The sequence below is a fragment of the Eumetopias jubatus genome, unplaced genomic scaffold, assembly GCF_037043125.1.
Source record: "Eumetopias jubatus isolate StellerSeaLion01/CBP00866 unplaced genomic scaffold, mEumJub1_p1.0 scaffold_17, whole genome shotgun sequence".
NCBI lineage: Eukaryota > Metazoa > Chordata > Mammalia > Carnivora > Otariidae > Eumetopias > Eumetopias jubatus.
Genome location: NW_028274823.1, coordinates 30183799 through 30200394, shown reverse-complemented (window position 1 = coordinate 30200394; position 16596 = coordinate 30183799). Strand labels below are relative to the sequence as shown.

Genomic DNA, 16596 nt, shown 5'->3' with positions numbered 1-16596 from the left:
CCCAAGTTTGCTGCTTCAGAAGTATTTATGTTGACTCCTGCTTTCCTCCCAAATCACAGTTTTCCCATCTAAAACCATCTGGTTTCCATGTTTATCTGTACAAGACAAGTTAATCACCTTCTCAAATTTCACCAAGCTTTTCTCTTTCATTTAGTGATTTTCCACCAAGAAATAAATTTTTTCTCCCTTTGTGAGAGTTCATGCCTTCATCATGACTACAGACCAGCATGGTCGATGTGGAATGCCAAGCTGGTGCCTTCTACCAGCTAACTGGTCTACTCCTGCCGGCTGGCAAAATGAGAAATGACCACATCATGGACCTGGAAGATCCTTCACATGCAGGGAGTCTTGGTGAATGAAGAGTATGCTAGGAAGTCTCAGTGGAGAGGGAAGGTTCACATTTTTAAAAAATATTCAACCAAAAGGATTAAAGCAGGCATATATTTTCCTTTTAAATTACCCTCAGTTAACCAGACAAACCAGTTCTTTTTAACTTTCCAGTTAAAGGAAGGTTAATTCTAGTTCATTGATATTTATTATGAAAAACTTGATGGTAACCCAGCGTCAGACCAAGATGAAGGCGACTTGTTCCTGCTGTGACATGTTCCCCCCCCACCTCCCCCCCGGAGGTGCAGCAACTTCTGATCCAACCCTGGTGGGAGGCATTTCCACCTTCCTGTTGTTTTCTGTGACTGGCTGTTCAATCCAGCAAGAAAGAGGTGAGCCACAAAGCTGAGAGCAAGGCCAGCTTCTTCCCACCCTTGCTTTACCTCTGCAGAGTGGAGCAGTGACGAACACAGCAGGAAAAAAGAAAGGGCGTGGGTGCCTTGCTCCTCCTTTGACTCTCTCCTCCCCACCTCCTTTCATCTGGTCTCCTTTGGTCCGGCCCCATACTTGATTTATGATTCAAATACAATTATTTGCATATATTACGTCTTGCCCCCATCTTACACAGAGGAAAGAGAAATCTGGGAAATTAATAGGGCCTTTAAGTTTAAAAAGAACCCAATCATTTTATTTGATCCCCACAACCACCTTGGAGATGGGAAGGAATTATCATTGGAAAACAATAGGTAAAACAGGCTCTGAAAACATCGAGCCATCCATCAGTATCACCGGTGTAGTGAGAAGGGAGAAGGACTAGAATTGGAATCCAAATCTCTCTCCCTTTTTTCAATGTTACATTTATTATTTTTTTTCACATTTTTCCAATTCTTTTCTATTTTTAGCAAAAAGTTTCCACTTGAAATGAATAAGTCACAGGAATAAAAAGCAGAGCATAAGGAATAGTCAGTGATACTGGGATAGCGATGTAATGGGACAGACGGGAGCTACACTTTTTTTTTTTTAAGATTTATTTATTTATTTGAGAGAGTGAGAATGAGAGAGAGAGAGAGAGAGCACATGAGAGGGGGGAGGGTTAGAGGGAGAAGCAGACTCCCCGCTGAGCAGGGAGCCCGATGCGGGACTCGATCCTGGGACTCCAGGATCATGACCTGAGCCGAAGGCAGCTGCTTAACCGACTGAGCCACCCAGGCGCCCCGGGAGCTACACTTGTGGTGAGCACAACATGACGAATAGACTTGTCAAATCACTAAGTTGTACACCTGAAACCAGCGTAACACTGTACTCATAAAAAAAAAAAGTTTCCAGTTTTATTGAGACATAATTGACATATAACATTGTGTAAATTTAAGATGTGATAATTTGATATGTATATATAGTATACATTTGCAAAATTCTTTTGTTGTTTTAAATTCCAGTGTAGTTAACAGACAGTGTTATATTAGTTTCAGGCGTACAATATAGTGACCTGTGGCATTTTAGAAACAAAACAAATGAGCAAAGGAAACAGAGAGACAAACCAAGAACCAGACTCAGACTGATGGTTCCCAGAGGGGAGGGGATGGGGAGATGGGTAAAATAGGTGATGGGGATTGAGGTGTGCACTTGTCTTGATGAGCACTGGGTGATGTATGGAATCTGAGTCTCTTAGGTCCTGCTTCTATTGTCTGGACTTGGCTACCCCTTTGAACATGGGCATTTTGTGCCCCCTAGAGGATGGTGACTTATTAGCATTTTGAAAGCAGTCAGGCTAATGAATTACGGTGCTCACAGTGGATTGAGGCCAGGGGGCCCCGCACCAAATATTGCCACCATTATCCATAGGCAGTTTCCTTCTATTTGAGCTTTAGTTTGAAATAAGGAGAGTGGAGTGGTTTTGTGCATTGCTTCCAGAGCATGATGTAATTAGCCAACTTTGCAGGTGCTTTCATTTAAAAAGTAGACTTCTGATCAACCCACTGAGGTTACACAGCTCCACTGCAGTTATCATTCCCTCTCCCCAGATTCATTCCTTTTTTCTTTTCCCAGTGGAGATGATTTTGGGTTCCCCATGACAATCCTTCCAACACCACAAAAGCACAGAGGCAGGAGAGAGGTCAGGAGCAGTGATGTTTTTTCAGTGTTCAATTGACATCTGTAATGTGCTTTGAGATCGATAGGGACTGTTTCCTCCCAGAATGTACAGGGAGTCTCTAAAAATAATTCTTTTACTTTGTGAAATGTGGTAAGTGGCAATATTCCTTCGGGTTGGCTTTTGTGTCATAAACATTTGGGAACCATTAAAGTTCCATGTAATGTGAGCGAGTTCATCTGGGCTCCTAACTTGGGCTGATTTGCAGAGTTCACATTGTAGCTTTGACAGAGAGCTTTTGGCATTTGGTTGTCTGATGTTGACTATTACCCCAGAATGATGAATTTTAATAATCCTAGTTTGTACTCCTATCGACCTATGTAATTAAGCTCCCCCATCCAGTTTGGAGAACACAGATGGCCCATGCCACAGTGACCATGATGTTCCCCCTTGTCCCTCACTGATGCTCCAAAAGATAGATGCAGGCAGCCACTGAGCCCTACTTTCCCTTCAAATCCCCAGACTGAAACGGGAAGTGGGGCATTCTTCTGTATCATGGGTTCTGCTCTAGGTACATGTGTCATGAGTGAGGCAAGCATCCCAGAGCTGTGTATAGGTTCATGGGGCCCCGCCTATCGGTGCAGAGATTTCATTCAGCCCCAGTTAGAGTGTGAAATCCTCTCCCAGCCCACGCCCAATTTTGCCCCAGGGTCTTCTCCACCCAACCTCAGTAACTCCAACTTGCTGTCTAGGACAGATATCCCTTGCAGCTTGACCATGCGGAGGCTGCAGGAATGGGGTCTGTCACACTTCTCCATAGCACTTGGGAGTCTAGAGCAGAAAACCCTGCTTCCCACCAGTCTCCGGGGCCAGCTTGAGGGTGTGATGTAAGCAAGAGCAGACGAGGGATTTGTCGGCTGCTTGGCTTACCTCCTGGGGAGGGATTCTGTGGTCAGTTTGATCCCTGTTTGATCTGTACCCTCTTAGACCTCTTTGACTATAGTTTAGCATTTTCCTCTTCACTTCACTCCCCCAGCCCGGGCCTCTGCTCTTAGGAAATGCCAAGGGGAATTATGCAACTTGAACTAGTTTGCCATGCTGCTGGGACACTCGTCTGTTACTGATTTCTTCTCTTTTTTTTATTAAAAGCATTTCCATTTCCCTTGCTCAGAAACCTCTGAGTGTATGTGCACAATTACCAAAATGCCGAGTCATCAGCATGCTACCTATTGAGGAATGTCAGGCTCTGGGACGTGAAAACATTGATCTTGCACAACACTCAGATGCGACTTTCTTTGTTGTGAAGTGAGGGTTGTTGTTTTTTTTTTTTCCTTTTTAAAAATTGCTTTTATAGGCCTGACCTTTATAAGACAGTTGTATCTTTTGGTGTTGGGAATCCTTTGGGATTTTGAATAAACCTTCAATAGCCTTGTTCTTACTTTAAAAAACGAAACACAATATGCTTCTCCTCCTCGCACAACGGTGATGTCGCTTGCATTTGACTTGTGGTCCTGGAAGTGACAGCAGAGTGGCATGCCTGTGCGGAGTACCAGCGAAGACCAGAGCTCTGGGCGGAACAGGGAGATGTTTGTGGCCTCTGTTTCCAACAGAGTGTGGAAGTGATTCAGGCAGAGCCTTCTATGGATGGAAGTGGTCTAGTAGATAAGAGAGGCCTGTCTCCCTGCCATCCTCCTGGAATGTGCCTGGAATTGTGATATAAGGGATGACGGGGTGGAACAGCACAGGTAGGGTGTGTGCAGCCCGTGTCCCACCAGGCAAAGTGGAGGGTTGTCAGGGAGAGATGGTTATTTCTCAGGCCCTGCTCATACTCTCTGCACTGGTTCCAAACTAAGTCGAGGACAAGACCCACCAGGTCAGGGTATGGCGTTCCAGACTCCACTCACACGACAAAGAAGTCACCCTCCTGCAGGACTGCCTGCCCCCTTTTCCACAGCAGTTGCCCCGAGGAAGCACCATTGACTTAACTTAGCAGCCACCACCCCAGAAGACCACAAAGGGTCTAGCCAAGCCGGAACACATCAGCTTGTTTTCAAGGGACCAGAACCAGAAATGCAATGCATGTTCTTCTGCCCAGTACTGCTGCCATTTACGATCACCTGGGTGCTTCACTCTTGTTCTCCATGGCACCATCACTGGCCTTAGTCTGTGGTCACTGGAAGAGGGTATGGCCCTCGCATCACCCAGTGGATAAGTAGGGCTCTAGAGACCTGACACCAGGCTCCCCAGTTTCACATGCTTTAGGTAAACAAAGTCCTGGTGTTCCCTGTGGCCTCCTCCTCAAGTTACTGGGCCAAAGCCCAAAGCCTTTTGGTGCCCTTGATTCTCATTGCATGCTCTCTGACTCTGTCTAGCCACAGCGTTGGAGTGTCCTTCTATCCGCCCCTAGCTTCTTGGAGTAGTCAGCTTCCCCAGGATGATTGTAAGCTGCAAAGGAAAGGCTTTTCAATCCAGGATGATTTGAGAGCTCTGAAATCTTTTTTTAAACAAAATTTAGATTCTACATTAAAACTCTTTAAGGGACCCTTAGGTATTGATTCATTCACTCTATACATTTTTATTGAGCACCTGCTGTAGGCCGGGCACAGTGCTATAGTACTTAGTGGACCACAATGACCAGAAAAGACAAGATCTCTGCCCTCATGAAATTTAGCATTGAGTTGAGTAGACGTCACAAGTACAAACACGTAATGAATTAAAACTTGTGAAAAGTACTTTGAAGGAATGAACAAGGGACAGTGATAGAAGAAAACAGGGAAATCTTAGGACAGCCAAAGTCTTCAGAGAAGACTTTCAGCTGAGACCTGATGACTGAGACCCAAGGCTGGGGGGTGGGGTGGGGGGAAGGTGGGCAGGAGAAATGGCATCTTCTGAGGTAGTGGGGGCACACTTGCATGATTGAGGGCAGCCGAGCAAGCAGGGGAGGGGAAGAGAGTCCCCAAGATGAGACCAGACAGGAAAACAGGAGTCAGGTCATGGGGGGGCTTTCGGGGACAAAGCAAGGAGTTTAGGGGTCCTGGTAATTGGGACTTGAGTGGGGACAGAGACAGAGGCCGACCAGCTTACGTTGGACGTGGAGGTGAGAGGGCCTGGTGTGGGGCTGGGGGAGCGGCAGGAGGCGGGGGCGCCCCCCCAGGTTTTTGGCAGTAATTGATGGAGTATATGTGAGGGGCACTTCCTGAGAAGGGGCCACTGGAAATAGAACCCCTAATTCTATAATCCTATCAAGGCAGCAATTGTTATGGTTTTAATGAGAAAAATGATGCAGCCTGTTGTTATTTTACCCGTTGCTGGCCAGACAATGGTAACAGCTTGCGGCTAAACAGACCATCAACCCTCAAGGACTCGCTCCAGGTAGATGCTAATCAATTATCTTGACTGGTTGGCACCGTTATCTCAAGAGACAGGACTGAATTCCCGAGGTTCTCCCCTGAAAGCACGAGGAGCAGAAGCTCTGAGGAGCCAGACCCTGCATCCGAGCCCCTGAACGGAGTCTGTGCTACCAGCGGCCGGCTGCACAGCCCCCTGCCCTGTGGGGAAGGAAATGTGGAGTGGCATTCTCTCCCTCAGGTTTATTCTGTGGTTGAGATTATGTGAGAGTCACCTGAAGAACCTTTCTTCTCTTGATCCAGGGAAGGTGGTTCACATAATCCGTTTTGAAACCAAGCGACGTGGTCTTAACTGAACTTTCCCTAGAAGCAGTTCTTGAAAATGGGAAAACAAACCAACCAACCCTGACTCGGAACATTTAGGATGCCTGTGGGTTATTCCAGTATCCCCCTCCCCACTTAGGCCTAGATAGAGTCCTGCCCTAGACCCACACTTTAGAGGACCCCACTTTGGCCCTCCTCAGTCCTCACCCCACAGAAAGGGTGAGGAACTCCCAGGGCCAGAGCCTGTGTTCTGCCTTCGGGACCACACTTCAGATAGGGGAATCCCGGAATGCCTCCCCTAAACAGCCCTGGGGGAAGGGGACTGGGAAGCCCCGAGGGCAGGGGCTGTTTGTCCCCATACAGCCCTGTTTTATGTTTTCCATTTTAGCAGAAATTCTAAGGAGCTGGACCTTGCCTTCCAGGTTATGATGGTGTAATTGTCAAGGACAAGGATAGAACACATTTTAACAGTTTATTAAGGCGACTCAAATAGGTACCCATATAGTCTGTGGGCCTCTGCTTGTCCAGGGTCCTGCCAGTGTTAGGGGAGACCTGAGTCATCCCCGCTAACGTGCCTCACCACGGCAAGGACTGGTCGTATGTGCTGTCAAACCTAAGGCTTGTAAGTGGAGCTCAGATCCTGGTAGAGGATCCCTCGCTCTGGAGTTGCTATACCCACACTCACAGCACGGTCCTCATCTCCTGCATTAGCCCAAAGACCAGAGCTGAGAAAGGCTGTGGTCCACCTCTGCCCAGCTCCTCGCTGGTGGTGGTTGTGGGGAGCAGGAGGAGCCTGAGCTGAGGGGAGCCCTGAGCCTCTGACGGAAAGGGTGCGGGCCCGGGTCTACCACCCAGTGCTAGCATTGCCCAGAAGTCCTGCCGGCCCTCCGTAAATGCCTCTCTCTCTCTCTCTCTCTCTCTCCCTCCCTCTCTCTCTCTCTCTCTTTCTCCCCCCCCGCCTCTCCCCCCCGTCTCTCTCTTTCCGTCCCCCCCTTTCTCCCCACCCACCTCTCCTTGCCTTTTCTCCCTCTCCCCCACCATCTGCAGTAAACCGGTCCCCTTCTCGCTGCAGCGGGTTGAACCGCTCCGAGTCTCCAAACCGTGAGCGCAGTGACTTTGGGGGGAGCAACACCCAGCTGTGCAGCAGCAGCAACAACCTCTACACTCCTGACTACTCAGTGCACATCCTCAGTGATGTGCAGTTTGTGAAGGTAATTCCCCGCCCCCTCCCCCAGGGGGGCCATCGCTCGCCAGCCAGCCAGCCCCGGAGGGCAGGGCGGCGGGAGAGGATGCGCATCCCAGTGCCCTCGGACAGAGCACTGGCTGGTCATTGTTCCCTGGCTTTATAAGGACCCTTAAGATCTCCTGATCCCCATTTCTCCTGTGGGGAGACGGAGGCATAGAGCAATAGGGAATTCGCTTGCCTGAGACAAGTTGCCAGCAGAACTGTTTCCTTTGGATCCCCTGCCATTGGCACCAGGTTGCTTTTTTTTTTTTTCCAAGATAAATTTGCAGGTGATTCGTAAACCAAGTGTCTAAAAGAAACCATGCTATGATTTTAGGTATGAGGTATATTTTTACATCTTACTGTTTCAGGCCTAAAATGCAATTTGGCATGTATGATAACCATTAACCCTTCGTGTAACCGTCCTTGGCCATCACTGGGGCTGTGTGGGGCTCAGGGGAGCGTCACTGCGCAGGTGGGAGAAGCAGTGATGCTCATCGCCTTGTAGTTAAAGGGTGGGGGAGCTGTCTCTTCATACTCCTCATTGAGACTGGGATTGCCCAGAAACCTAGAATTTCCTCCCTTCTCTTGCTTTGATAGGCTTTATTTTGTTTTGTTTGCTAGCATTCTGCAAACCGTTACATGCTTGGGCCGGGGATCAGGAGTGAGCCCCATTTCTCCAAGTCCAACTAAACACCCAGTGAGTTCACTTGGTAAATTGCAGGCTGGATTATGAGAGATGTATTAATCACAAAGGTGGGAAGAGGTCCTCTCCTGTCCAGAACACAAGCTCTGATAATTTGAGAGCAGGGTGCGCTGGCTGGTTTTCTGTGTTCCAGAACCTTGCAGACACCCTGAGCTGAAACTCTTAAGGATGGAAAGTTACCAGAGGCAGGGGCTGAGCCTGGAGGGTGGGGTGGGATAACTGTTTGTAGGGTACTCTGTGCATGTGCTTTATGGCTCCTTTGTCTGAATGATACACTTAGTCTTACCACCACCCTGTGAGGTAGGTAGGTCCTACTGTCATTCACATTTTAGAGATGAAGACATTGGAGCTTGAGGAGTCCAGGGCTGGTGAGTGGCAGAGCCAGGCTTCAGAGTTGGGTCTCTCTGTCTTCAGAGTCGGGTCTCTCTGTCTTCAGAGTCCAAGCCCTCAAATCCCTGGGCTTTAGGGAGAGTTGTGGGAAATCAGAGCTGAAGGAGCCCCAAGGAGAAGTGACTTTGGGAACTAACCCAGCAATACTCATGGGTCTATATGACCGGAGACACTTAACAAATCCTGTATGACAATGAAGGTAAAGCCTCAGAAAACTGAAACCTGTGATTCCCCTCCCTGCTTTCAGCCCTGAGGCCCTCTCACTGCAGGCCTTCCTCAGAAGTGGAGGTAGGAAAAATGTGAGCAGAGAAACTATTATGCCAGCTCTTACTGGTTTGTAGTACTCGTCACATGGTTTGTGGGAAAAGAACTTGAAAGTCACAGTATGAGTAAGTGGCTCAACAATATTGACCGCATGCCTACTCTGTGCTTGTCTAGGCATTGGCAAGAGACTGTGGTGAACAAGACCCTAAGCTCCTGCCTTTCTAGAGCTTCTGTGCTAGGAGGCGGACAGAGAGGATAAACCAGTAACCACAGCGTAAAGAACCTAATTTCAGGTAGTGATAAAGGCTATGAAGGAAACAGGGTCGTGGGATAAACAGGGATTGAGCAGAGTTGGCAAGGAGGCTGCTTGCTTTAGAAATGGTTATCAGAGCGGGCTGAGAAGAGGACATTTTGGCTGGGACCTGAAAGGGCCGGTGGGGAGGACTCAGGAGAGAAACCACGGAGGCAGGAGAGAGCTTGGTGGCTCACGGATCTGAGTACCCGCACACAGTGTGCAAAGACCAAGGCTGATGCGAAATGACAGTGGAGGCTCAGCAGCCGTGTCCTGTGGCATCTTTAGGCCGGCGGGAGCCCCCTGGATTCACTGCAAGTGCGCTGGGAATTTTTGTTAAGTTTGCTTCTCAGGTCTTCCCATTTGTCTTAGTTTGGGTTGCCGTAGCAAATTGTCGTAGACCGGGTGACCTCAACAAACACTTACTTCTCACAGTTCTGGAGGTTGGAAGTCCAAGTTCCAGGAACCAGCAGATCCAGTGTCTGGTGAGAGCCCATGTTCTAGTTTGCAAGTAACTGTCTTCTTGTATCCCCACGTGGTGGGAAGAGAGGAACAAGAAGCAAGCTCTCTTCTTAGCAGGACACTAATTCCATCCATGAGGGCTCCACCCTCATGACCTAACTACTTCCAAAGGCCCCACCTCCACCTATCAGCACGTGGGGGGGTTAGGATTTCAGCATATGAATTTGGGTGGGGGCACAGGAACGTTCAGTGCCTCACATTGTTTATATAATACGTTTAGGAAATCAGCATGAGGATTTGGCTTGCTGGTCTGGGGAGGAAAGTGAATGAGATTTTGAGGCGTCCTGTTTAATGAGCAACTGTGGTGAGCCCAGAGTTTTCTGGAACATCTCTAGGCGTACATAGATTGGAGAGCACTTTCAGGGGATGGAGGGGGCAGCTCCTCAAAGAGGAATGTTTTAAGATGAACACCTAGCATTAGGTTTGTAAGGATCTTCTTAAAACTTACAGGTGAGCTCATGGACATCCAGGCCTAGAACATAAGGAAAGGGGACATTCACAGCTAATGAGGAACAGTAAAAGGGAAGTGTCTCGCCTGGCGTGAGATGGCAGGCGGGTTAAAAACCCCAAACCCGAGGTCAGTCCTCAGGTGCAGGTGTCATCCTCTTGGTCAGGCAAGAGGACCATGCTGTGGCCCGGGGCAACTGAGCAGCACAGAACATGGTCCTTTTTCCCACCTCGACATTTTGACATTGAGAAGACTAAATGTCAAAAGAAGTTGAGGGAAGGCTAGAAACCAGTTAAAGTATTATTCAGAAACCTCCTTCAAATCATGGCCCCCATCTCTTAAAAACTTACGATCGTAACAGTTCTATAGAAGGGAACTTTGGGAGTTCAAGCTGTTTGAATGCAAGTGTGTGTTTTGTTTTAGTGCTGGTTTTCTCTTTTGTTTTGTTTTTCTATATGTTAAGATGATGCCTTAGACTAAAGTTAAAAATTTCTTTCTGCTGATAGACTTGTTAGGGCCATTGTTTAGGCTGCCCTTTTATTACCCTCGCCCACCTGCCCCCCCGCCACCTTTTTAACAGAGGACGAGCTTTTGAGGAAGCTAAAGAGAAAATTGGGCAAGAAGGCTGGTCTCACAGCCCAAGCCCCTGTGATGGGCTGCAGGAAGATTTTGCAAGGGTTTTTCATGTCCAGCAGACCGAGGTTCCAGAACATTTATTAAGTCCAGGAGTAATTTGACTTCAAGATGAGCTACAAAATTAGATAGAAAGGTGTATCTAATGATTATCTGGGAGAGCTGTTAAAGCTGTGATTAATCATAGTTACTGAATTATGAATGAAGGTACCAAAGCATCCTTATGAATTTTTTAAAATTGTATTTTGTAAATATCATTATTAAACTCTGACTATTTGGCAGATGTCTTACAGTCTGGATTGTGTAACCATGACCAAGATGCCCCATCACCATCTGGTGGCAGAATCCCTAAATTGCAGGATGGTGTTTTGGGGGATGAATGTCATAATGATAGGAGAGAGAGCCCACTAGTTGAAGGTTAACTTCTGAACACATTGGCTGCGAAGTCAGAATGTCCAGAAGGGCACACTTACTTCTGGTTAGTTTCAAGATAAACAGATCTCCATTTCCTTTGTAATTTAGTGGCTGCTTGAGTTCTTAACTGGCCATGTGTAAGAGAAGACAATTTGAACTCAAACTATTGCTGAGGAATGGTTGTTTCTACAGTAGTAAAGAGAGAATAAAAACACATTGCCTTTTGAGCAGTGGTTTGATTCCCTCAGTGAACCAGTGGGTACGTATTTATCGAACATTAATAATGGTTCTAGACGCCATGGTCTCTCTAAAGAAATATAAAACATATCCTCTGCCTTATGAGATTAAAATCTAGTTAGGGAGAAGAAACACAGGATAAGCTGTAGTGACCGATGCAGGGTAGTATCTAATTGATTACGAATTCATGTGGCACTTATTTGAAGCACGATATTGCTGGAGAACGTAGTAGACGTTTAAGAATTAGGAAAGAGGAGAGACACTGACAAACAGGCATGTGGAAGGCAAGTAGACAGAGTGCATTCAAGGGGCAGTGAAGAAGCAGCTGAGCTGGCCCCGTGGTTCTCTGGGGGCTGTGGGATCACCACTGGCCACGCAAGGCCACATTATCAAAACTGGGCAGAGAGGTTCAGGTTGATCTGCCGGACGTTTGCTATCCAACCCGGGGACCAGCAGCCACATCCACGAGCACACAAAACGTGGCTCGTCCAAACTGATGTGCCATACCTGTAAAATACTGCTGGATTCCAAGAACGTAATACAAAAAAGAATGTACGAGTCCCCATTCATAATTTTATGTTGACTCCATGTTGAAGTGAAATTTTTTTTTTTGGATATGTTGGGTTAAAAGAAACATTATTAACATTAATTTCACCTATTTGTTTTTACTTTTTTAATATGACTACGAGAGAATTTTCAATGACCCGTGTGACTCCCGTTCTATTTCTGTTGGACAGTACTGTGCCAGAGAGGAACGAGTTCTCAGGCGGTTGAACAGGGGGAGCAAAATGACAAAAAGTCATGCTTGAAGCAAAATAAAAACTTAAAAAAGAAGAAGAACTGAAGGGGGAATTAAAAAAAAAAAGGAACGCTTGAATCTAGAAATGCAGCTGGGGAGAGGTTGTTTCCTGAACACATTTTCTAGAGTGGTGCCTTGTCAACAATTTCTGTGAGGGTGACATGTGGACAGGGCAGTAGTTTATGGTTTTGTTTTGTTTTTTTTGTTTTTTTTTTTAATTTAAAAAGAGGAAGCATTGTGAAAGCAAGGCTGTGAGACCGAGAGAGAAGGTAGCCAGTGGGGCAGTGCCTTTCCTTTTACACAACCATCTGCCGCCAGTGTGGGTCCTGCCCCCACACACACCCCCACCCTTGCCCCGGACACTCCCCGCCCCCCCACCGCCACACCCAGAGCCACGCTTCTGCCCTGATAGGGGTCCTGGCTGTGGTCGAATCTTCCCTCTAGCACCATTGACTGGTGGTTATCTAACATCTGTGTGATGCCTCTGGGACAGGGAACTCAGCACCTTGTAAGGAAGGAAGACCAGAAACAATACTTTATCCCCAGCTCATTTCTTACTCCAGAACCGTGCTTAAAGAGGGTTAGGGTTCCTGGATCCTTGATTCCAGCTTACTGGAGGATGATCTCACTTTTTCTTAAGAACAAAGAGAGAATGGTACGGCTCACTGTGCGTGCAGCCTGGACAGAACCTTTCCAGAAATAAACTAAATACAGCACTTTGCAACACTCCCCAGAGGCTTCTGGCTTGGGGACCACTGCTAATGTACCAGCTGACTGGAGCCCTGAGCCCCCAAATCCATTTCAGTCAAACCAGAGTACACCCCCTCCCTTCTCCCTCTCTCCTATTTTCCCTCACTCACCAGCTCTCCTCTCTCCATCTTCCTCTTTCTCATTGTCCCCACTTGGAATCTCCTTCCTTCCCCTACTTTGTCTTTTGCTTTATTTGCTTAGTTAAGAATATACTTTCCTAAGACCTCGTCCTGCTTTGGCAGCCCCTCCACTCCTACTCCGGGGTCAGAGGGACCATTGCCCCTGCCCCCACCTCACCTCATACCGTGCCGTCCACAGTTTAGACATAATAAGATGGTAGGTTTGACCCCTTTCTTTGAAGTGTATGCCCACTATAAAGTTAACTTGTGAGAGATGGGTGTGGACGTGTTTTAAGCTGTCATTTCTAACAGCTGGACGACAGGTTCACTGATGTTATCTCATCATCTCTGGGCCTCTGTTACGGGCTCAGAGAGGTTAATGATTTGGCCAAGGTTGCCCAGCTTGAACGTGGCAAAACTGGGACTAAACTAGAAGCCAAATCTAAACTAACTGGTTAACCCAAAAAGAGTAACATCAAGTGCTTTGTCGAGCTTATCAGGTGTCATTTAGGAAAATTTTCTGTCCTTTAAGCCAGGAGGACCCGCGAGACTCCAAAGCAGGCTTCACCTAGAGGAAGGTTACGGGCACGGTAGAGAATTGGGCTTGGTGGTGACACTGGTCCAGGCCGTGTGCCGGCTTCTTGTCACTCCTCAGATGCCTGTAGACCCCAAGCCTACAAAGTAGTTATTGGGGCACCTGCCCTAAAGGGTTGTGAAAGCAGCCCCAGTGCAGCCGAGGGACATCCGTTCTCAGAGCGCAGAGCCCAGGCTGAGATGGTTGCCCCTGGGAAGCAAGAGTAAAGGCCTTTAACCCCAAATATCCAGGTTGCAGGGGCACCATTATCAGACTCTGGAGTCTCCCGCTCTGGGAACTTAGAATTCCACCATCTCACGTCCCCTTCCATCTCCCTGGCTCCAAAGAGTGAACAGCACTTTCCCAGGCAAATTGCACAGCATAGGAAACCGTGCACTGGCAAGGATTCTGAAAGCTTTAGACAGCCCCTGGACATTTCGGGACTTCGTTTTCTTATCTGTATGGTGGGGACCCCAAGAGCTCCCATGCCTATCCCCCACAGTCTCTACGAGCAGCAAAGGAGGTAACACATCCCAGTGCTCTGTGAGCCATAATACGCTCTATGGACGGAAGGTTCTGTCTTCATAGCCCCACCTCCGTATCCTCCATTTCCATATCCTGCAAAAGCAAGCTCTTATGGGTGACACTACATCTGAACACCTAATATCGGTCCTGCCTCTTTAGGATATTTATAGCACTTCCAGCAATGTATATGATTTCCCCCCAAAATTAACCCAGGGATGTTTTAAATACGAAATTAAGAAGAAATGGCAAACCAGTTTGGTGAAAAAGCTATCAGGCATGAATTTGTTACTGTCAGTAAATAATTTATCTGTGAGCTTCCTGGTTATAAAAGCAAAGAGCGCAAACACAGGGGCATATTTGGATTCTCATCCGGTGTAAGGAAGAACATCATTTATCTAGAGAAAGGAGCTTTTTCCTGGCAGTAATTTCTGGGAGGGTTTATTAAATGGATTTCTATAGGACTATGGAAGGCATCAGGAAAAAAAGTAATACATATTGGCTTCATCTGTAGTTTTGCCAGAGTTTCTGTTTTTCATATGGAAGTTTCTTATTTCAGCCCTCGACTCAAGCTGGGGGTCCAGTAGGAAAGTTGAACATCAGTGAAGGCCATAATCAAGGGGAGCCAAGATAATAATTGATTACAGGGGGCATTTCCAAGAGTCCAGAGCTGTGGTTTTCATCCGTGGTGTGCGTTGGGATCACCTGGGGAGCTTTAAATGCTCCTGATGTCTGTGCCCCACTCTCAGAGATTTGGGTATAATTGCTTAAGGGTGTTGCCTGAGTATCAGGATATTTTAAAGCTTCCCAAGTGATTCTAATGTGCTGCCAAGGTTGAGAAGCACTGTCCCAGGAGGCATGAATAATTAGCATGTCACTTTGATCCTTTCTCTGAAGCACTGCAAGTCCCTGAACCATCAGCATGGGCTGCATCACAGACAGTTGGTGGTGAAATCTCTAATACATGCCTGATGTTCTGTGTGATTGAGTCACGATAAGGTTTAAGACTGAGGGTAGGCTCCAGAGTTGACATCTCCTGGGGACATTTCAGAACCTGACTTCTCTCACTTCCCAACAGAGGGGGCTGCAAAAGTCCGCAGTCACATTGACTCTATTGAAGACTTTAGACAGATGCTAAGTGGAGACCCCCCCCATCGTTGCATGCCATAAAACATAGAGCATATCATTTTGACCTGAAAAATATCAACGCCCATTAACGCTTTGTCGCTTTATCCATTTGACTTCTTTAAAGGGGGAAAAAGAAAAACCTGAGCAGGACTGTGTCTGATTTTTAACTAGGTCTTAAGTCAGTGGTTCTCAGAGTGTGGTCTCCAAACCAGCCGCATCAGCATCACCTGGGAACTTGTTAGAAATGCAAACTCTCGGGCACCACCCCAGACCTCGTGAATTAGAAACTTGGAGAGTGGGGCCCAGCAATCTTGTTTTAACAAGCCCTCCAGGTGATTCTGATGCTGAAGTTTCAGAATCACGGTTTTAAGCTATCAAGAGAACTCTATCTGTCCCCTCTAATGGATGACAGTATGGCTATAAGTTTAGGATCTCTGCATGTGTCTGTCCCGTAAGAATCGCAAAAAGACACGCATTCTTAATTGGTGTTTTGTGTTTGGATTAGTTGTGCTTAGAGTTTGCTTGATCCGCATGCAAGATATCCTGAAGTCTGTTAGAGAAGAAAGAATTGATAACGTCCAACGGAGTAATGAGTTCCCAACTTGAGGGAAAATAGAAGATTTCTCTTTATGAAGAGGAAACACTCACTGCCTAAATGGTTGTGGAGGTTAGGCATGTTGGTGAAGATTGTAATTAAACATTTGGGATGAGGACTAAATAATTGTAAAACATTTTGGAGTAATTAGAGGACCATAGGATCTAGAAAATGTAGGAAGAACATCAGAGGATAATAGAGCAGGAAGAATTAACTCACCTACTCAATACAAATGACCAGAGCTACAGCCCGTGCAGAAAAGAAAGGAGGAACGCCAGTGTGCAAGGAAGGCGCGTGGGATGAGCCCCAGGTGAGGAAGAGTCAACCCAGAGCACGTGCGGATGGAGCAGTCTAGGCTTGACTCCAGGCCTTGGGTTTGACCATCACCCACAGCCCCCAGGGAGGCCAGGCGTGGGGCACATCCCAGCGACCAGGGAAAGGAGGGCCTGGAGAACAGGGGCTGAGGAGTGGGCCGGTGACCAGGGGCCGGGGTCAGAAGAGCCCTTGCCAGATACCAAGCCAGCTTCGAGTCACCTCTGTTCCAACATGGCAATCTTAACCATGCCCTCTCCAGTTTCCAGCCACACACCCTTCCTGTTCCCACATGTAATACCAATCCTGCCCCTAAAGGAGAGAGGACTATGAGCACTTTGTGGTTTTGCCAGTCGTCTAAGTAAATGCAGTGAAGATGGGAGGAAAACACTGAAGGGGCCGTGGTACGTGGGAAGGATGTTGCACTGTGTGCCATCTTCATCTTTCACCCAGGGCCTTTACTGATTAACAGTGTCATGTTTCTATATTGGGTGGTGCAAAAACCAGCCCGTTTTTACTGGAAACAAGGATACCAGGCAGACGTACACCCAGGGAACGGGGATGACCGATAAACCTTCC

At 47.3% G+C, this 16596-nt stretch overlaps 1 protein-coding gene across 3 annotated transcripts in view; it reads left to right on the top strand.

The window, feature by feature from the left end:
- The window catches only part of CNNM1 (cyclin and CBS domain divalent metal cation transport mediator 1), a 58889-nt gene that overhangs the window by 36534 nt on the left and 5759 nt on the right, over positions 1 to 16596 (top strand). For all 3 annotated transcript variants that reach the window (XM_088020168.1, XM_088020169.1, XM_028098748.2), the window contains one exon: positions 7135 to 7298. In XM_088020168.1, coding sequence (XP_087876294.1) covers positions 7135 to 7298 — 164 coding nt within the window. The remainder of the gene's footprint in view (positions 1 to 7134; positions 7299 to 16596) is intronic.